This window comes from Uranotaenia lowii, chromosome 2 (genome assembly GCF_029784155.1).
Source record: "Uranotaenia lowii strain MFRU-FL chromosome 2, ASM2978415v1, whole genome shotgun sequence".
Taxonomy (NCBI): domain Eukaryota; kingdom Metazoa; phylum Arthropoda; class Insecta; order Diptera; family Culicidae; genus Uranotaenia; species Uranotaenia lowii.
Genome location: NC_073692.1, coordinates 279,038,846 through 279,062,088, shown reverse-complemented (window position 1 = coordinate 279,062,088; position 23,243 = coordinate 279,038,846). Strand labels below are relative to the sequence as shown.

At 33.8% G+C, this 23,243-nt stretch overlaps 2 protein-coding genes across 3 annotated transcripts in view; both read right to left on the bottom strand.

Annotated features, from left to right (window-relative positions):
• LOC129748415 (protein yippee-like) overlaps window positions 1–23,243 on the bottom strand; it is a 308,978-nt gene that overhangs the window by 116,196 nt on the left and 169,539 nt on the right. The gene's annotated exons all lie outside the window — the stretch shown is intronic.
• Window positions 9,119–23,243, bottom strand: part of LOC129748414 (ras-related protein Rab-23) — a 56,954-nt gene continuing 42,829 nt past the window's right edge. Inside the window, exon 2 of the mRNA XM_055743029.1 lies at window positions 9,119–17,232. Coding sequence (XP_055599004.1) covers window positions 15,937–16,608 — 672 coding nt within the window. The 5' untranslated portion in view covers window positions 16,609–17,232 and the 3' untranslated portion in view covers window positions 9,119–15,936. The remainder of the gene's footprint in view (window positions 17,233–23,243) is intronic.

Sequence of the window (23,243 nt, the reverse complement as noted above, 5' to 3'; positions counted from 1 at the left end):
AGAATTTGAAGAGGAAAAGCATAAAATCCTTGAGGCAGGTTTTTGAACGGTTTTGACAACGAATTAGTCCTCAAAATTCTCCAAAAACATGCCCGAAAAAAGTACGAAGTGATGAAACTACTTTCAGGCCAGAGAAGGAAAAGCCCTACAGAGTAAGCCGGCCGTTCCACCCTAAACTAACTAATGGCATAACAAAAATCCTTTCTCAACACGGTCTGAAAACAGCATACCGTCAACTGGGGCAACATGCAACAATTTTCAACTTCAATGGCTTCTAAAAAACTTATGTTCACAGTTAATCGTACCCTTTATGCATCAAAAGTTTTAAGGATGCTGGGGCATCAAATTGGCGTAGTTAAAAAAATTATTGGTTTCCTCGGTTATTTTTAATTTTCTAAAAACATGCGATTTTCACACTCCTTAGAAAATGGGTTAACTTGCAACAAACTTTGTTTTTAATGAAAAAGCTTATGAACACGTACGAAAATTCATAGTTTTTAATATATTTGCGATGCTTTAAAGACCATTACGCATGACAACACCAATTGCAGTAGTTTTTGGGTCTGTAAAAACAAATTTTCACATTTTTTCTGAAAATAAGGATGCTGCATACATTTAGGGGTTAAATAATACTACGAAAAATTCTACAAGCTGAAATCATAAAAATAAATGCTTGGATGAAAGAAATTTAAATGTTTACAAACGCGTGATGCAAAACATTCATATTCCAGCACATGGAAACGAGATTTACAAGGTATTTCTTTGATTTGCATTTTGTTGCATTTAACCCCAGACACCTAACTGAATTTTAAAAATATCCATTTAAAAAAATTGGGTGATTGTTCGAAAAACATTTTTACACCAACAATGTTGGTATAACATGAGGAAACCTGTAAAAAGTTTGTAGGTAATTTTATCAAGCCGATCCGTCATACTGGGTAAAGTTTTTTTCGGCATCAAAAAATGTTAAAATTTGTACATTTATTGCTAGATTTTTCAAATTTTACATAAAAATAAAAAACTTAAGACAACTAGCTTAAGATGCGAGAAATTATGTCACCATCATTTTGTTATCATTAAAAGATAACTTTATTACAATACATTAAATTAAAAATTGATTCAATGTAGTGTTATATAAATGTTGCATCGAACCCCGCTGTTGCATAATGCCCCGTTTGACGGTACAAGAGCAATAACACCATTAAGGATTGGTTGGTCTCCTTGAAGGATAAGATTCCGCAAGATGAGCGATCTGGAATCTATGAAATTTCCTGTGAGAGTTGCCCAGCTGTTTACATTGGCCAAATTGGCAAATTCAAAGTTCGACTTAAAGAACATAAGAATTATGTAGACAACAACAGGGTCAATGAATCTAGCGTAGCTGCTCACGTAACATAACGGATCACTCCATAAACTGGGAAAAAGTGATCTATAGGAAATGTGTACGAAAAGCCTTACATTTGAACGCATTGGAGTCGATGTTCATTAGTACTTTCGAGAAGCCGCAAATGAATGAAGATGACCCACCAATTATGCCGCCGCTTTTCACCTTCACCAAAAGGAAAATCTCATAAAGGAACCACCTTTCGACGGATCCTACGACACTCGTAGTACGATCCTGTTAGTAATTTTTTCGTGTGATCAGTCGGACATCGTCCTGTTGATGGGCAACATCGAGCCCGAAACCGGTCAACAAAAAAGGTAATTTTGAATCCTTTTTCCGTGTGTGAGAACGTTAAGTGTCGTGTCATGTAATACGTCGTGTATGAATTGTGTAGTTAAGCTCTTACGTTGGCATAAATCCCCTTAAAATGAGTGGAGGGAGGCTCTGTTACAATTTTCCACATAATTCGAGAATTCGAGAATTAGTCAAACAAATGGAACCAGATTTGGCATGTGAGGGTATTTAGATACGAGAAATGTTTCAAAGATTATTTGATACCCATTTCTTCTTCCAGTGGAAAGATTGACAGTTGGGGGGGGGGGGGCTTTCATACAATTTTTATTGCAAAATTCGATAACTTTTCGAGCAAACGGAATCAAATTTGTGTGGGAGGATTTTTGGATATGAAAATTTTTTCATGATTGTTTGAAACTCTTCTTGATAAGCATTGTGAGGATAGCAAGAGGGGTGGGCCACATGCAAATTTTTTGCAATACTCGATAACAGATCAAGCGAGGGGAACCAAGTTAGGCATGCGAGGGTTTTTAGGTGAACGAAATGTTCCCAAGATGGTTTAAAGCTCTTCCCCCTTTCATTAGAGTAATATAAAGGGAGCCCCCTCCCATACAATTTATTACAAGACTGGTGAAATAATCGAGCAAATGGAACTAAACATGGCATGGGAGGATATATCTACGTCTGCCTCATCCACCGATCAACTAGAAAAAGGAAGTTAAACTTTTGGGTCGGTCAAGCTATCAACCAAATTCTAAAAACCGATCATTGTCCCCACACACACTTTTGTATGGTTTTTTTTCAAAATTTTTTTTTAACATTTTACAAATCGGTTCTTGAACTTTTGATAGGGTCAGAGCCGATGTGCACTGCTTCACGACCGATCGAAAATTGTCGGTTCGGGAACTGACGGCTAGAGGCGCTGATGCCGTTAAAATGTTGTTCCCTAAAGTTCTACACAAGTACACTGAGGTTTTTTTTTACGCAGTATTTCGTCCCGCGTAAAAAAAAACCGCGTAAAAAAAAACCGCGTTAATTCGAAAATCCGCGTAAAAAAACACCGCGTTATTTCGAAAATCCGCGTAAAAAAAACCGCGTTAATTCGAAAATCCGCGTTAATTCGAAAATCCGCGTAAAAAAAACCTCGTTAATTCGAAAATCCACGTAAAAAAACACCCCGAAATTCGAAAATCCGCGTAAAAAATCCATTTTAATTAAAAAATTTGCGCAAAAAAGCACGTTACTAAAAAAACGCGTAAGAACCATGATTATTTGAAAATTTGCGTACAATGATAGTTAAGATAAAAAACAAAATCAATTAGATTAATAGAATAGTAGAATATAGTGAGGCTTATTTGACAGTGTGGAATTCAGATCGTCTCATGTCTCATGTATCAGGTCTCATGTTCCATGTCTCAGGTCTTAGGTCTCATGTCTCATGTCTCATGTCTCAGGTCTCATGTCTCAGGTCTCATGTTCCATGTCTCAGGTCTCAGGTCTCAAGTCTCAGGTCTCAGGTCACAGATCTCATGTATCACGTTCTTAGTCTCAGAGCTAAGATTTTCCCAACTACAAAAAGATTCTAAGTGTTTTCCTTTGGAAAAGTCTTAGAATATTTTCTCTGAAAAACCGCGTTAATTCGAAAATCCGCGTAAAAAAACCGCGTTAATTCGAAAATCCGCGTAAAAAAACCGTGTAAAAAAACCGCGTAAAAAAAACCTCAGTGTACATAATTGCGTTTCTCTCATTCGCCGATCTCGAGATGGCGAGATGGCGGAGATTTCTTTTCAGTGGGGAGCTTGAATAGGAAGAGGGGTGCACTCATACTTTTTTCAATAACTCGAGAAATTTAGCATAGAAGAGATTGGGGAACGAGAAACGTATTCTGATGATTAAACAGGGGGTCTCTCATAATTTTGTTTTTAATTACTTGGAAAGTGATCAAGCAAATGGAACCAAAATTTGGCTTGCGAGAGAAATTTTATACTAGTTGAACCTTTATTATGACAGAATTTAGGAACTTGTGAAAAAAAATACAGAGCCCTAATTTGTGATACAAAATAATGATTGAAAAACAAATATAAGGACAGGGTTTAGAATTTTAGAAGGTATAGCAAAGCAACCGGGTATTTATTATAGAACCACGATTAAATACACTTAACAGTGGATTGGAGCCTTTCTTACAGAACACAGTGGTCCAGAACAAACATTTATCGTGACAAAATAAATAACGCAAAATATATACGTTTGAGACATATGATTTCTTCTGCAAAGTTGTTAACAATTATGAGGGCCGTATTTTGAAAGAATAGTTTATTAGAGCGTGTCATCCTCCTGGGAATTCGTAATGCTTATTTCTTTCAGGAGCTAGATAGAGCAAAACTATGTTCTACAATGTTGTAGATTTAAACTTTTTGACAAACTTTGCTGAATACATAAAAGTCGTACGATGAAACGTTGTAATTTTATAATTTTTTAAAGATTTACATATTAGAAGGTGTCGAAAAAAAACAGTTTTTTGACCATAACTTTTTCAGTACAGTATTGATGTATTCAAAGAAATTCCACCACTGGCACTGCCTGAAGCTGCGGAAAATTTGTTGAAGAAAAATGATATTTCTTAGAGCAATTGAATTTTGTTAATTTTGTTCCAAATATTTATAGAAATAATAAAATGTTTAAGATAATTTTAAAATAAGAAGCTAAACAATTCAAAACAATATCACGAGTAATGGTTGGCTTGTGTGTTGGTACTGGTTGTGTTTCTGATAAAAAAGGATTAAAATTGAATAAATTTTCATAAAAAAAATCATGAGAAATTACGATTTTCAAAATAAAAAATCTCGAATTTAAAGAAAACCCTATCTTCATTTTTTTCAGCATTGAATACTCATATCTCAAGTTACATTTTGCAATAAATTTAAGATTTTTAGGTTTGCACAAATCAGAGATATTGCAGCTCAAAAATGGTCAAATTTGAACACATTTGTGCTCCTAACTTTTGCAAATGAAACAATAGTTCCCTATAATCTTTGAGAAAAACTTGCGCATTGTTATGCTGATCAATTGTTTAGAATATATCATTTCTGTATAATTTTACTAGAAAAAGTTATGGCCAAAAAACTGTTTTTTTTTCGACCCGTTCTAATATATAAATCTTTAAAAAATTATAAAATTACAACGTTTCATCGTACGACTTTTATGTATTCAGCAAAGTTTGTCAAAAAGTTTAAATCTACAACATTGTAGAACATATTTTTGCTCTATCTAGCTCCTGAAAGAAATAAGCATTACGAATTCCCAGGAGGATGACACGCTCTTATAAACTATTCTTTCAAAATACGGCCCTCATAATTGTTAACATCTTTGCAGAAGACATCATATGTCTAAAACGTATATATTTTCCGTTATTTATTTTGTCACGATAAATGTTTATTCTGGACCACTGTGCAGAGTATAAATTATCTTTGGAAACGTATGACACAATAATGGACTCCTTATTTCTGAATTATATATGATTAATCAATAAAAAAAATCGAAAGCAAAAATTGCCGAATTCAATATAAAAAAAGGCCAGTACGTTTTTTTGGGGATATGCGAACTGATTTTCAACGAGTTCATTTACTATCAATATATTTCAAACTGTTTAAGTTGGAGAGCCACATTTCTCGACGCTCACTAGTGGTCAAGGGGTTAGCCTCCTAAACTTTCACGATAGATGGCGTGGGATCGAATCTCAGCTGTTTGATGAACTCTTTGTCAAATTTGGTTACCTTTTTTGGAGCCAACATAAGCATGATATTTACCATGGAATATAACAATTTTTAATATTTTTTTTTGTTTTTAAGATATGACCTACAGGAAAAAAATCCAATTTTTTTTAAACTAAATTCATCAAAATCGTAAAACCCAGAATAACAGACCACTAGGTTACAAAATTTCAATTGGAACATACAAATCTACGGACATCTTCGTAACTCGTCGAGCTGAGTCGATTGGTTTATATAAAAGTGGGGTCTTGGACCCTTAATTAATGATAGCCCCAACCGACCGTTCGCAATGCCTTTCTGTAAGAAAGCCAAAAAAAGGTATACATTAAAAAAAAATGGAATAATTTTCAGCAACAAGCTAGGAATCAATAAAAATCAATATGATGACCATCAAAATTAACTGCTCATTACATCTACAATACAAACAATTGAACTCATGAAGTCAATCAAAGAAGTCTAATTGAATCTATCATATTTGTATTTGAATCAACTATATCATTATAGTTGAATCTACTATATTTTTTGTTGAATGAGTAAAATTAACTCTGCGATTATAGTTGAATCTATTATATTTATAGTCAAATGCATAAAATCAACCATACAACAATAGTTGAACCTATCATATGTACTGTTAGACTGAGTCGATTTGGGGTCATTTTTGAGTTTCTCAAACCCTGGGGTCTAAAAAGGTTTTTATGCCAATTTATAAAATTCCTAAAGGAAATTTTCCGCTGAACAACTTTGTCGAAGACACTAACTTTGTATCTTATTAGACAAAAAAGTTGTTAGCTGTTTAACAGGGGTATGTCTTTTGGCATTGATAAACGATAAATTCAATTGACATCACTGCTCGCGAAGTATTGCATGAAAAGTATTCATGCAATACCTCGCTAGGCACCCAATTTTTATGTTGACTAAACAGATTTCACGGGCTAAACCGAAAAGTTATACACTTTTCATGGGGCCTGTGATATAGCTCAGTTGGTAAGTCAGTTGCTTCCTGAGCCGATGTCCGCATGTTCAAGCCCAAGAGTAAACATCGATCACAGTTGTACCGGATAAGTTTTTCAATAACGATCCGCCAACTGCAACGTTGATAAAGTCGCGAATGCCATAAAGATGGTAAAACGACTATAATCGAAACAAAAAAAAACATTTTTTATACTCATACATTTTTATAATACATGATTGGTTTTGAATGCTTTTGTCATAAGTAGAGAGTATTATTTTCTAAGCGTGTAGAAAAAATGGAAAAAAATATGAGTACCGGTAACGACCTCTAGCGACTCATCGCTGAGTTGAAAAAATGACGTTGAATCATTTGAAATCACTGTTGGTTCTTACGCACGCTTGGAGGTCCAGCGCGATCTCTGGATATCTGTGGTTAGACCTTGCATCTTGACAGCCATCGACCAGGCGTGAAATACGCCTGAAATCTGGTTGGCCTACCTTAAGGTTGCCAGAATTTTTTCCACTCCCATCCGGGCCTAGCAATTCCGGGCATTTTTTCTAAAAAACCTGGCAAAATCCGGGCATGGATTTCAATTTTTCAAATCCAAAAACCGGACAAAAACCGGGCAAAATTTAGATGTAATTATACATAAAAGCAAAGAAAAAATGCAAAAAAAATTGAAATTAATATTTTATTAATGTAATTGCAGACTTCCAAAAACTTGTTGGAACACGAAATAAACGAATGTATCCGGCTCAAAGAACCGAATTATCGCGAAAGAAATCATACACCGTTAAACCAGAGAAAATCGATGAATCCAGTTTAAATTGACGCGTTTTTCGACCTAGCCTTCAATGTAACTCGATCTATAAAATTTACGACTTCCAATTGTTTACCGCAAATTTGATAGCCCCAAATCTTTTAAAGGATAGTGGTACTTAACATTAGGTGCTGTTGAACTTGTTCCGCTCAGCCAGACTTTCAATTTCCAAGATCAACAATGAATACGAGTGGTGGTCAATCAAGCAAAGCTGAGCCAATAAACCAGAATAGGTTGATCCATAAAAATGTCCAACGAAGGTGCGGTTGCGATCGCGTGTTTTCGACTTAGTGTGATATTCATTAAATAAAAACCGAGCGCTTATTCATCAATTTCTCCAACCTATTTCGAAACAAAAATCAACCACTGGATCGCGTGTAATCCATCATTCCGAGAGCACCGGACAAGAAGATAGTGATACATTCATTCCCGTCAATAACCTGTTTGTCTTTCGGCACTGCTAATTTGCGACCAAAGCACTTTCATCATTTTCAGCGTCTTTTTGTTGTCTTTTCATTCTGGTTTGGAGAAAGTCGAGCCGTTGTTGGTTCATCCCATGGACTACAAATCATGTCATGATGGAGTCATTGGTGTCGAAATAATGGTTTGAACTATTGCTTTTTTCTTTGGGAGTTGTTTCTCACTAAGTTTTTAATCTGTTCTCCAAGCGGGTCTAATTTCATAAAACAATCGGCAATTTTCAGCTCATTACACAATTTTGCATACTTGTGCAAAAATCAACGAAGATAGATTTGCGTAGCTACTAAGTCAAATACGCCGTATAATCAGATGAGGAAAACCTTGTCAAAACTATCTGACATAAGTAGTACGAACATGGAATCAGATCACGCTAGTACTACTTAGCTAATGCGGAGGGCCCATTTTCAAGTAACTGTAGGATCGTCGTTAGCAAACCGATGACTGAAATCGAAAGCTGTGCGTTGATTGTTGAAGTCAACTGCCTAGAAAATCACGCCAAATTCAAGGGAGAGTTCAAAATAACGACGAAAATGTGAAGCAAAACAATACGTTGATAAGGTTCAATTAGGAAATTTTATGAGCGTGACTTTCTGTGCCTAAGGTTCAAGCTTATAATTAACACCTTGTTATCAGTTAAAAACATCAACGGGGGTCAGAATGTTTTCCCAACTTTTCTCACCTAACCTCACTGATGATTCAACATTGTTGTGTAACTCAACATAGTGATATAACAATTTGGAAATTTCTAAAATATCGAAAATTTTGACAATTTTGTCAATTTTGACAATTTTGACTACATATTTTGACCATTTTGACAGTTTTGACAGTTTTGACAGTTTTGACAATTTTGGCAATTTTGACAATTTTGACAATTTTTACAACTTTGACAATTTTTACCATTTTGACAATTTTGACAATTTTGACAATTTTGACAATTTTGACAATTTTGACAATTTTGACAATTTTGGCAATTTTGACAATTTTGACAATTTTGACAATTTTGACAATTTTGACAATTTTGACATCTTGTGGTCGTACTCCATTGTACTGGGGTATTAAAAATAAAATAGCAAGAATTCTACTTGAAAAGAAAGCAGATTATTCACATCGATTTCTATTGATAAAACTTACCTTTGACTTACTTTTTTTATCTGTGAACTGTGAAAACCTGGCTAGTATTTTTTAAGCAAATCGGTTCTGTAGATTGTTCCTGTGATAAAAAGATTTCGCCAGAATTTTTTCTCTCTCAAAAATACCGCATGAATAGGATCAAACAAAGTAGAAATAACAAATCCCCCCAGTAAAGTCTTAATCCCCAGAGCTGCCTCGACGATGGAATGGAAAGTGTGAAACAGAAATAAAAAAAAACTCACGCTGAACCTTCAGCACTTTTGTTAAATATCAAAGTTAATACCAGTTCTGTGTTTTTTCTTTTATTATTAACATATTCATCATTTGCATAATTCACAGAGTGTCTTAATCACTGCACTGCACTTTTACTAACTATCTAACTATAGACCTACAGCGCTACATCATACAAGTTAGTGAATACTCCCTGACTGAAACAGTTTTTTTTCTTCGTCCGTATCAATTTTACCTACTATTATCCAATCCTTTCGCCCGTTCGTTCGTTCGTTCGTGTTATCTTACAAATTACTTAGCATTCACTCTCTCTGTCTATCTCTATCTTCCGACGAGCGCATCTCACAAATTCATTCACTAGGTTGAAAGGGGTTGTATTGAAGGGGAGGGCAATTAATATAACTTCGAGGGAAAACTAGAGGCGGATGAGATGAACTGAATTGAGCAAAAAAAAACAACAAAAAACGTATCTCCTGGGGTATAGAGAGCAGTGTTTAGTAGTCCTATTATGGAAAGAGAGCTTCGAATGGAAATTATCAAATTACGAACCCTTCGAAACAGTGTCTGACTACATACAGCGAGTCGGGGTCCATAGTTATGCATGCATTCAGTGTTATTAAACATCATTCATCTAATCAGATGCTGTGGAATCCATCGAAAGTGAGTTGGAGCGTAATAATTTTTGTGTGGAAGAAAACAGCTGCTGCTATCTTTGTTCATTCTTTGAATAAATTATAGTTTAGATCATTCGTTCAAAAATTTTATCATAAATATTAGAGAAAAAAATTAAACTCACCTCGTGTTAGCAAATTAGCGATTATATCAAATTTTATATAAAACAGTACGTTCTGTAGAAACCTGCTAGCAGCTTGTTGTAAATTTCATGGAAAATATTCTACATTTTTAAGGTTTATCGTGTCGTAGATGAAATTGATTTTGCTTCCTTCAAAAAATATCTTACTTAGTTAATTTGTCCAGTTTTAATCGGCTAAAAATTGTTGAATGCATCATAACTAAAATTTATTTTAAACTGATTCAGATTAAATCGACGCATACAGGGGAAAACGATACAAAAAGGTGATCAAAATTGTTTACGCCAAAACGCCAAGCGATTTAGACTTATAGTGTCTTCGGAACATTTTATCTAAATTACAATGAACTTTTGGTAAAAGTGATTCAATCACGTAGCATCGAATAAGAAAAAAAATATTTTGGTAGGTATTTCTCTGTTAAGAGCAACCATGTCTTTGGCAAGTTTTAGATTGTAAAAAGTTAAGCAATTTTGTTGTAGACGTCAACATCGTAAAAGCTAAATAAGCTAAATATTTTAAAATTTTCTCGGGATCTCGAGAATTTCCGGGGAAAGAATCGTCAGATTTTTCGGTTCTCGGGAACGCTAAGAAGGCCGGGAAATAGACAATCTAGGCCGGTTTTAGCCGAAATTGCCCGGATATTTGATACAAAATTTGGAAAAGATCCGGTCCATCCCAGTTGCCCGGATTCATTTAAAAATGCTCGGATTTTGCCCGGATTTATTCACTTTATTTGCAAAACTAATAAATAAAAACTCTGATAAAGTTATTGGAGTTATAGTTTGATGATTTTTGCGACCAACAAGTTTCATAAAAATAGTCATATTCGGATTTTAGAAGTCTAAAACACGATTTACAAACTGACTATGTGCAAAAAAACTCCATGTGTTTCTAGCTATGATTTTGGTTGAGCATTAGGATCTTGCGTTGCAAATTTTAAAATGAAATGCCTAGATTTTACCAGTTTTTTAGATAAAATAGTTCGTATATGCCTGGCCAATTCCGCAAAAGATTCTGGCATCCTTAACTTGAAATCCTTTGGCTTCAAGGGCTTTATATTGCATTCAAGAATTCTAATTCAAATTTACCCTTCAATATTTAGAATTCAGTTATAAAAATCAGTTCGAGAAATGAGGCAAAAATCTTTAAACCAGACTCAAACTTTTTAATACAATTTTCTCAAATTTAGAAGTCCGTTTCATTACATTTTTCAAGCCTCCTGGCTGAACCAACTTCATTCTTTTAATGCCATTTTTATCTTTTAACTTGGTTTTCAATCAATTCCTATTCATATGGAGATTTTGTTTCCATTAACCTTAGTTCAAAATTATTCTTGAATCTTAAGTCAAAAGGTTTAAAAAGAAGTCGGTCTTGTAAACTCATTCAGCTGTAACTTGCCTCCCTATGCCGAATTTCATTCCCTATGCTGAATATCACCGAATATATTTTGTTGAGTTAAATAAGTAAAATGTTAAGTTAATCTTGAAAAAAAGATGAAATATACACAGCGAAAATTATTTCCTGTAAAATGACGCAAATGTCCTGTGACAAAAAGGAGCAGGATAATTATCGTAATTTTTCAGGTCGAAAACATGATTACGTGACATTTAATTTTTAGTGTACAACTTTTTTACAGGACATTTGCAGTAATAATAAATGAATCTTCGTTAACTTCTAAGGAAAACAATTAAAAAATTACAGGTTTTGTTAATTACAGGTGATTTATTTTAAAGGTTGCAGTTTTCATTGACAGGTAATAGTCAATTTTTTTTCTGTGTAGAGGCATCTTTTTTTTATTTAAAAATTTACTCTTCTTTCCCCTTAAATACTCAAATTCATCAGGGGCGGATGGTTACGAATTTTGATTGGCTTCCATTTCTGGTTTTAAATTTTCATTTTCTTATGAATTCCACTGAAATGAAAAATTTGAAACAAAAAACTAAGCACAGAAGGATCTAAGGAAAGGTAGCTAGAATTTAAACAAACTTGCAAAATCCAACCATTGGTTTTCTATCCAAAACCCGGCCATCATTCGGGTAAATGTGGTCGAAACCAAGTTCAACAAAAATGAAGAACGAAAACATTTTAAACGTTATTTTTTAATCAAAACAAATAATCAGATTTTAAATGACTTATTCCATGCACCCCTTAAATGTAGAACCGATTTTTGTTTTTCAATATTCTATTCTACTCTATTTTGTTTATTTATAGAGGATATTAACCAACTTGGTCATTCGTTTTTTTTTTTTCAATATTCAAAAATACATCGCACACTATTAAAAAATTAATTTATTGAGCTTTATTTTCCATCAAATAACTTTCAGTTACCTTTTTTAGCATTGAGTATGTTATCGTTGAAATTTAAAAATTTCAGTAAGGAAATAAAATGATTTTAACAATTATTCTTTATATGAAACATAACTTTGAAAAAAGCTAGCTATATAAAAAAAATCATGCAAAATGATTTTAAGGAACCATATTTTAAGCATAAATAAACGTGGTTGTTTTAAAAGGCCTTTAACGAAAACATATGAAATTGTGCTAATTGAAAACTAGATTCAAGAATAAGGTTGCCAGAATCTTTTCAGCACGTACCCGGGCCGGAGAATCCAGGCTATTTTATCGGAAACCCTGGTAAAATCCGAGCATTTCATTCCAAAATGTCGACCAAATATTTGGGAAAATTTATTCAAAATCCAGGAATTACTCAACACAAATCAAGAAAAAAAAACATGAAAATTGTTTTTCTCTTGCAGATTTTAAGGCTTTAAAAAAAATTTCATGGTTATTTTTATAAAACTTAATCAAAAAATTTTGTTTTAGACGTAAAAATAAAAAATTTAACAACACAATTTGTTTTTTTTTGTTTGCTTGGCATATAAAGTGAATAAATCCGCGCAAAATTCAAGCTTTCTTTCAATGAAATCCGGGCAACCGGGCCGGGCCGGACTTTTGTCAAATTTTGAAATTAATATCCGGGCAAACCCGGATAAAACCGGGCAATCTGGCAACCTTATTCTAGAATGAACAAACTATCACAGAAATGAAATTCTCATTGAATTTTTAAAAGAATTTTTGTGAATCATAAAGCAAGTCGTTATCTGTCATTTGTATACAAATCTAGCAAAAGGATCAAGTTCTTCGTATATCTATAATAGAATTTCAAAAAACAACCTGTATATATGAATAAAAAAAAATAGTATACTTTATAGATTAGCATTATGTCAATATTTCTGAAATATTATTTCATCTAAAGAACGCATTTCGATTAGAGTTATGATAAAACAGTTATTAAGCTTCAAAAACGGGTTTCTTAGCGTAGATTATCCGTGTATTTTTTTATAATTAGCCCATCAGAAGCTTTTTGAAATTCAATATCTTTTGTTATCATACCCTTATCGAAATAAGACCATGGGATGAAATATTTCTCATGATTGAAGCTTCGTGAAAAACGATAACAAAAATAAATCGGCCGATAGAGACTTAAGACTTGAGAAAATTTCTCAAAATTTACAAATTTCAGACTCATTGAATAATATCTTTCTGTGGTCTGATCGCCCAAATTTAAAATTGGACTTTATGCAAGGCCAAAGTTCAATTTTATCTTACAACTTATACGATTTTCTTAAGTACTTTTGGGCACTCTAGTGACTTTTAACCAATTTTTAATAGATCGAAGGCTTTTGAAATTATCATATTTAATATTCTCTTCTTCTGCAATTAAATATTAAGATGATTCAGAAACACATTGAAACGCATTTACGAATAAGTATTTCCTAGTATTGTTTCTTTTAAATAATATTCATGTGACCGCACTAATAAATTTCAAACCTTATCTGCATGTATGGGTCTTTTAAGATTCAATGCACTTATTTTTTTGGGAATAAATGGATCTATTTCATCACCAAATCACTTTTTTATGTAAATTAAGTATAAATTTTAAGATTTTACTTTTATTTATTCCATGTAGCTGAACATAAAATTCCGTGACGTCACAACGTGTTTAAAAAAAAAATGGCAGCAAAAAAAAATTAGCACTGGTCTAATGTACACTCAGGCAAATTTTTATTATAATTTTCATAAGATACGTCTTATGAAGCGCCTTTTAAAGTGTAAAATTTATTCTCATAAGAGTCTTATGAAGTTCTTTCAATTTTCATACGAAATTCTAGTTAAAAATAGCAGAAACGGTATTGTGAACAAATAATGAACACATTCATTCCATCAGTCATTTTTCAACAGTCAAATGAATTAGATGAGTTTTTAATTTTTTTCTTCTAAATTGTAAGTCTGAATTGAATTTTTTGTGAGGGTCAAACATATTTGTAAACTCAAATTTGTTTTTTGTTTACTTTTGAGCACATTGACCGGGAAAAACCCAAGGTCAAAGAACCGAAAGTGGCCGAACAACTTCTTTGGAACCGGGTTTTAATGTGCTGCTGATGGCGACCATAATGTATGTAAATCCAAACAAATTAGGCGAAAAATAATATGAAAGTTTTTAATATCAATTGTTTTGAAATATTCTCATCGAACGTGACATATCCTGTTTTTATAAGACCCTCTTATGAAAAGTAACAACCTCTCATTGAATTAGGTGTTCATCTGCAGAATTCATTCGAGTCATAAGAGAATGTTATGAATTTCTATGATTTTGATTTTTCTTAAGGCGCCACTTCATAAGCGAATCTTATTGAATTTATAATAGTATTTATCTGAGTGTAGGTCATTTAATTTTTGAACTTAGAGGTATAACATTCTTGAATGTGCGCAAAGAACCGCAAAAATGTTATACAATATATCAAAAAAATGTTTTGCAAACGGTGTGACGTCATGCTGGAATGGATGAAATAGTACTACAGTTTTCCAAAAAAACGTACATGATTATTTTTATAAAACTTGCTCTTAACAATTATCCTTTTCGGACGCAAAAATAAACAATCATAATCACTAAATTGGAGTTTTTTGTTTGGTTTTGCAAAATAACGTGAGTAAAAATCCAGGCAACAATTGTTGGGCCTTTCCAAATCTAAAAAGAGCTTTTAGACGTGAATTTGTCATTATTTATTTAATTAATTAAACACAATAAAATGTAGATTTTTTTCCTATTAAAGTTGATTTATCATTGGTAAAATATCACGATCAATCCTTCCAGTTTTAAGACAAATTAGCGCTATAATGAACTAGCGTTGTTACCTACATAAAATCACTATTTTCAGATGTTAAAAAACCGAAATTTTTTCGAACAATTTTTTTCAAATTCAAGCTTCTCGAATGTCTTTTGAAAAAGCTTAACCACTTTTCGGGAAGTCAACTTTTCAAATGAAAATGTATCGCATCTAAATGGAAAGTATTGTTCAAAATCAGTCTACTTGATCGATTAAAAATATTAAAATTTTCATATTTAATAGTTTAGAAGGTTAGTTAATTTCTAAGATCGTCCTATGAGATAAGATCAAGTTTGTGTTATAAACTTCTCAATTGCTCTCCCCAACTTCAACGGTTCCACAGCATATCTAATTCACAATCAACTAATTTCATAATCCTAATGTATTTGAGCGGCACGTTTTATTTATTTATTCAACTACCTAACCTATTTTAGCTCGGATTAAGTTTAAACTTTACAATGTCTAAATCAGTGCATATAAATTGTGTCGTTAAGTTCTTTTTCTTCTTGCTTGTCATAACTACGGATAAGTACAGTAGGTTTTTAGGTTGGTCTTGGGGAGAAATGCTGTCAAACATTAACTGAACAAACGAAAAATAACCAACCCTCAGGCAACTCCTTCTTTATTCCTAGGGTCTATAATTTAAAAATTATCAACAAAAGCCCCTCTAAGGTCTCATGAATTTTGGACTTGGAATTAACATGAAGTCTACGTTTTCCTCCAGAGCGGAAGAAAACTAGCAAATAACAGATAAACAAACAATCGCTATCATTATCTCTACCACCATCATTTTCGTCTGACTTCCCGGCTGCCTTATCATCATCAGAGGCAAACGAATGATGGATGGATGCCAACGATGCCAACCGCCGACCGATGATGAGAGATGTCGCGCCCTCAAAAGATGCCACATCGTTTCTGCAGCGGTTTTCGCTTGACGGAAGGCCTCGTTAACTGGATCGTGTTGCTGGCAGCTTTCGACTGGAAAGTAGGACTAAATGCGCTGATCGTGGGCTGGCTGATCGGCATGGCGGCACTGTATTGCTGCTTCATCTGTTGGTGGCACTTGTTCGCCAGGTAGCGGAATACGCTGGCCACGTTGACGTCCTCCTTGACCGAGGTTCGTATCAGCCGGCAGCCCAGAGATTGGGCCAACGATTCGGCCTCATCGAACGACACCACGGCCTTGTCCATGAGGTCGATCTTGTTCTGGACTAGAATGGTTGGAATTTCACTGCACTCGTTCTCCACCTTCACCTTCCAATCTCGGATGGCCTCGAATGAAGCCCTATCGGTTGTGCTGAACGTCAACACGCAGGCCTGAGCCCCCCGATAATAGGCCTTCGTGATGGCATCGAACTCTTCCTGTCCGGCTGTATCCCACAGCATGATCCGGACGTCTTCCCCATCAATCTCGATCTGCCGTTCCAGAAAGTCGACACCAATTGTTTTCTTATAATCCTTGGTGTAGATCCCCTTGCAGTATCGCTGAACCATCGAAGTTTTCCCCACTCCACCATTCCCCACCACGATCACCTTCAAGGCTATTTCCAGTTCCTCTTCAAGCATGATTGCCTTTAATCTTTTCCGCCCTAACACTTGTCTCAGCGGAAAACTTCAATTCGTTCTGTTGTAACTAATTCCACACAAAACAGTTCCACTATGCACAGATTAATCCTCTAATTCCATTACCCATGGCAACCCATTGTACACAATTCAATCACTCCAACGACCAAACAGTCTTTCTGTGCCCTCAACCTACAACCCAGAGCCAATCGTTTCGGTCATGGTCACCGTGTGATTTTGTCCGCTTTCTGCACCGCGTCTTTACGCGTCATCTCATTTCTCGGGAGGCGTATGGGGTGGTCCGTCACGCGTGTCCCAACTTTCTGGGACGAGCTTACACGGTCCAAACTCCAAATCGGAAGCCAGTAGCACCCGACTGACTTACTCGCCCTCGTTCCTCTGCTAGCGAGCAACCGAGCAATCAACCAACCGTATGTGTCTGTGCCAATCGAATTTAGATTTTCCGCGAATTTTCAGTTCCGTTTGGCAATTTTCGTTTTGGGTCGTTTTTTCTTACTGTCGGATGCCTGCGGTTGAACCCACCACCCACTTGGTTGGGCTGTCTGTGGAGGGGTGTCAATTTTTGTATCTGTTTTCTTTGTCAAATACTAGACTCGGATGGGTGACCTGCGGAACCAAATGAAACAAATAATAACACGTTATGATCGCGAAAATGATAAACTTTTTTTCTGTACAGAGGTCAAAAAGAAAATAAAATAGAAAGAATAATGAAATAAAACCATCGTCCGTTTAGTTAGGAAAAGTCGTCTAAATGAATAAAAATAGTGGTACCAAAAGGAAAAAAAATCAACAGTCGAGTACAAAATAAAGAAATGAAGAAATATGAAATAACTACACTCTAGAAAGTCACCAGATCACCAAAATTTCTCGCTCAATTCATCAAAAATCTAACTTATTTTTTGTTGTCATTTGTTGAAATTGATGTTTGACGAAGTTCCTCAAGACCTACATACCAATTAAAGTACATTGTTTATACTAACTTCATTCTTTGCTTATTTTAAAGTTAACATGTAAACAAATGAAACCCCCAGGGATTTATATCTAATCTCATAAATAGGGTAGCTTAAAATGATTTCTTTTCGAACTTAGCCTTTAGAATTTTCATTATGCATTAAACTTAGTGACAGTTCTCAATCAAAATGTCAAAACAGAACACGCTCATGTTAGATTGCACATGTTTGAATTGAAATTCCCATTTTTACACATTTTTTATATGTTATGTGTGATTTGAAAAAATAAATAAAAATCCAAGCAAAAATTCAAATTACCGGAGGTGGTATGAATATCTCTACAATATGAGTATTGAGTGCAAAGGCTAAACGAGTAGAAGTCGAATTTCGTTGTCCGACGCCATTTTGAAATCCAAGAGGCGGTTTTCGCTCAACTTAAAAATACTGTGAATGACTGAAAATTTCATAAAACCCCCACAACATAAGTATAAGTTGAAAGGGATCAACGAGTAGAAGACGAATTTCGCTATCTGATGCAATCTAGAAATCCATGATGGCCGCGATTTGGTTCACTTTAAATATGGGTATTGGGTGAATGGGATAAGATAGAGAAGTCGATTTACCAAGATGGCGGTTGAACTTAAATATGCTGTAAATGACGGAAAATCGCATGGAACCCCGAATATATGGGTATTGGGTGAAAGAGCTAAACGAGTATAAGTCGAATTTCTCTATCTGATGCCATCTTGAAATCCAAGATGGCGGCTTTCACTTAACTCTTAAATGCTGTAAATAGTTGAAAACCGCATAAAACAACCCAGCACAAACCCCGATCGTTTTTGGCAACATTCGTTTTTTGCAACATTCGATTTTGGCAACATCCGATTTTGACACATGGCACAATTTTTCTTCCAACGGATGAGCGAAAACAGATAGAAACGCAAGCGTACGCGTAAATTTTCTTGATTCACTTTTAGGTTTATATTTTTAATATTTTTTGTAAAGCATCGCAGCGCTTATGTATTTACACCACTAGAATTGATATGAAATTGGTTTCTGGTGGATATAAATTTATACCGCGTTATTACACACGAAATCCAGTGCTAAGTTGAATTTAAGTTCTAGAAAATCTGAAAAAAAAAATGCAAATTTACAAAAAGTTCGAAAAACAGCTACATTTGAAAATTCATCAAAAAATCTGTGTTTCGTACTCTGACAATCTAAAAATGCAGAAATGTGCCAAATTACGTCAACTTTCCAACCCTTATTTCAAAATTTATCTGGTGTGACTTAAACAACGACAGTTGATTGATCGAAAAGTAGGTATTTTATACTACTTTTTTTGATAAAAATTAAATGGTCATGATTTTTAAATTTTCAAAAAATATATATCCCTTCGTGTAACGGATAGCTTCTAACTTCAGCTTTCTTGGACACTGAGTGAAATTTTTGTATGAGCATTCCGTAGCTGATCTACAGTCTTTTATCCGAAAAATGTATTTTATTTTAATTTTCTTTCTTAGACTTCGAATAACGGAAAAGTGTTGTAGGTGAATAATGTCTAAAAAAAATTGAGTTACATTACGAGGTTTCAAAACTTTTGACATGATAAAAATCGTTCGAGAAACAAGAGAAATATAGCAGTTTTAAGCGAGGAGTGTCAAATAACACTCAAGGTCTAATTAAGGAGTTTTTTTCCTGGTCTTTTAGGTTGCGTCCTTCTTCTTCTTCTTCTTCTTTCACCAACATAGCCAAAACGTGTAAGCATCCTGGAAAATGAAAAGACTTGCGTCCTTCATTTTTCTTTTCAACGTTATCTCTGTTACATAAAACATGCATTGCAGAAATAACTGCGGCCAGGCCAACCATGTGGTAAATACCGCAAAAGATTCTGGAGCAAGGGGAGGAATAAAGCGTGGAGTTCCCTACCAAACGCTTCATATGGATTACTTTTATACCTACAGCAAAATTTGAAAATTGCTACACTAATCTAATGACATTGTGTATTAGGAAATTAATACAAGAACAACGTTTTAAATAATGGAAAAGGTTGGATCTCACCAAATAAGTCTTGAAAGTTCTCGACTAGAAATCTCTTCCTCTAGTCCGGACCAGCTGACTTTAAAATTCCTTTCGAACTTCCCCAACCAGGTTCAGCATTCCGAAACAATGCACAAACCACTCTGAGAACTACCACCAGTCACTTAATCTATCATTTTTCACTGTTTTGTTCTAAAATTTCTAGATTTATTTTAATTTAATTAAACAATTTTATGGACGAAAACAAAAACGCGTGCGTTGCCCAAAAATCATGGCTTACTTCCCCTGGTCTTTTAGGGTGCGTCCATAAAAAAAAAGTCATGATGCAAAATTAAAGATTTCAAGAATTCATTGAGGGTCCCCGAAGAAATTGTATTATTTGGACACACCTGTATAAAGTTACAAGCCGAAAAACTTCCAATAGTGTCATTTTGACACTCAAGAGCGGATAAGGGTAAAAAAAAAACAAATATAAACCTTAGACTTAAAATGACAAAAATTAGATGAAAAATAATGCATAATGACAAAAATAGCAAATAATGCAAAAAAAAAACAAAAACTATAAACAATACAGAAATTTACAAAAGCATCAGAATATGTTAAAAAAAAAATTAATTTTATTGCCTTTTGTCTTGTTTAACCTCCATCACCTTTTTTGCCTAAGTTTAACTGGTTTTGACTTTTTTTATTGTTTCTTTTACATTTGATCTTACTCGATCTTATTCTATTTTGGTACTTCTGATTTTTATCCTTTTTTTCAAATTATTTGATATTCACATATGCTGTTTTGGTTTGTTTTATCTATTTTATTTAGTTTGATTTTTTTCAATTATTTTCCTATTTTGTTCTAGTTTAACTTTGTTTCACACATTTCTGAAGAGTTTAATTAGTTTGAATGAGATTTAAGACCATTTAAAGCGTTTTAAAGATCAGCAGAATCACCATCTTGGGTGGTGTCAAATAGCGAAATTTGACTTCTATTCGTTAAGCCCTTTCACTCAATACTATATTTTGAAGTTTCATGCGATTTTCACTGATCTATAGCATTTGAAACTAAGCGTCTTTTATTTCAATATGGCATCGGATAGCAAAATTCAACTTCGACTTCTTTTACCCAATATCAATATTGTAGGGCTTTCGTGCGATTTTAAGTTATTCACAAAATTTTAAAGTTCAGTGGAAGCCGCCATCTTAGATTTCAAGATGACGTCAGATAGTGGAATTAAACTTCTAATGGTTTAGCCCTTTAACTCAATACTAACATTGTGGTAGTGATAAACAACATTTTAAAGTTAAGTGAAAACCGCTGTCTTGGATTTCAAGATGGCGTCTTGAAGCAGAATTTTATTTCTTTTAGTTCAGCCTTTTACCCAATTCAAATATTCTGGAGATTTTCTGCGAATTTAAGTCATTTACAGCATTTTAAACTTCAGTGAAAGCTACTGTATTCGATTTCAAGATGGCGTCAGATAGCGAAATTGGACTTCTTCTTGCTGTTCTTAATACTACAATTGTGGGAGTTTCATGCGATCTTGAGTTAAGAGAAAGCCGTCATCTTGGATTTCAAGATACCCATTCTCAATACCCATATTGTGAGAATTTCGTGTGATTAATAGTCATAAAATCATTCCACTGAACAATAAAGTGGAAGCCATCATCTTGGATTTCAAGATGGCGTATGATAGCGAAATTCGACTTCTACTCGTTTAGCCCTTTCACCCAATACCCATATTGTAGGGGTTTCATGGGATTTTCAGTTGTTTACAGCTTTTTAAGGTTTAGCAAAAGCCGCCATCTTGAAATTCTAGATAGCGTCAGACAACGAAATTCGACTGCAAATCATGGTTTCATCATTCATAACCAATCCCACATTTATTTCATTCAAAAAGTCTGTCCTCATTTACTGTACTAATGATTAATAATGGATGAGCAACTCATCCAATGCGTGTAATTGTTTAGCTTGCGAGAGAATTTTCAAAAACAGCTATTTATATGGCTTTCATAGAACCGTTATAAGCAAAAAATGACGCCATGTTGATGGATTTACTATGGCAAGTATTGGGAAATATTTTTTCGGCTTACTTTTAATCAATTCTATTGTGTTTCATTCCAATTTCGTATAATACATACAATTTTGTATATTGAAAAATATTTTTCCACAATTTTTTAATTTAATTTTTCCATCAAAATAAAAATTTTATTAAAATTTTCTTATTATACACGTATTAAGAGGAGCATTTGTTTTAAGATACTATTTCATACACATTTTACCAAAGATCTTGACCGGCATTAAAAAAGGCTTACAGTATGTTTTATGAAAGCTTTATTAAACCTTTGGTGACTAAAATCTTACAGCATATTGATTATATCGAAACATACAAAATTTGTCATGATGACGTTCTGGCCAGTTTGCTAATGAGTAGCTTTACTAGAGTTTTGGTGATATATTCAATGCGCTTTAGCTTTTAATGAAGATTTATATTGTAGTAGAGTGAGTTGGTTTTGGGTCATTTTTGAATTTCTCAAACCCTGCACGCAGCGAAAAGATTTTTTATTTCAAAGGAAAGTGCAGCGAAAACAAAGGAAAATTTCCTTTGATTTTGGGATAAATAAAAATTTCTTTGTTTCAAATGCATTTTCGTTTGTTTCAAAGAATTTTTTTTTTGAAAAATCTTTGATTCAAAATATTGCTACTTTGAAACAAAAAACAGTTTCTTTTGATTCAAAGTTGCTTTCTTTTGCCACAAGGTAATTTAATTTAGATTTAAAAGCATTTATTCATTGAACCATTTTCTATTTATTCCAATTGGAAGTATTATTTTCTGTTGTTTTGAAATTCCTATTAGGAATTTCAAATAATAAAACGAAAGGATTTCAAATTTAAAATTTATTTTTATTCACAAATAAATGAAACACTGGGTCATTCACTGGTTCACTTCAATCGAATCATCCGATTTAAATTTTCGTGGACCTGATCGCTGGATTGGAGCGGTGTCACCTCGGTTGAGGCATCCAGGGACTTGGAAAACCATCTATCGGCCGTGGTCCTGTAAAATTTCAAGCACTTATTAAAAATCTTCAATATTCATTCTTTAATTAACATAAACTTACCATACTTTATCCTGAATCCTCCTAACTAAGCTAACTCTGATCCACATTTTCACTCGATCAGCCAAACCGTTTTAAATTCTTCTTACTCAATACAAAAAACCTTCTAAGTTTAAAGTTTTTGTTTTAAAAAATTATTCCTTTGCATTGAATACATTTTTCTTTGGTTGAAAGAAAATTTACTTTGTTTCCAAATACAAATGCAATTGCACAAATGTCTTTTGAATCAAAGAATTTGTTTAAAATCAAAGTCCAAAATTACTCGATTCAAAAAATTAATTCTTTCTTTCAAAAATTATTTATTTGAAACAAAACCATAATTCATTGATTCAAAGAAAACAGGAAATTGAATCGAAAAAATGATTTTTTTGAATCAAAGTCAGTTTTGTTTTGTTCCAAAATCCAAGTTTTCTCTGCGTGTGGGCTTCGTTTTGGTTAAAAACTCATTCATGATTTTTCAGAATTTTTAAGTAACGTTTACATGAGTAAATTTGAACTTTTTGGTTTGATGAGAAAATT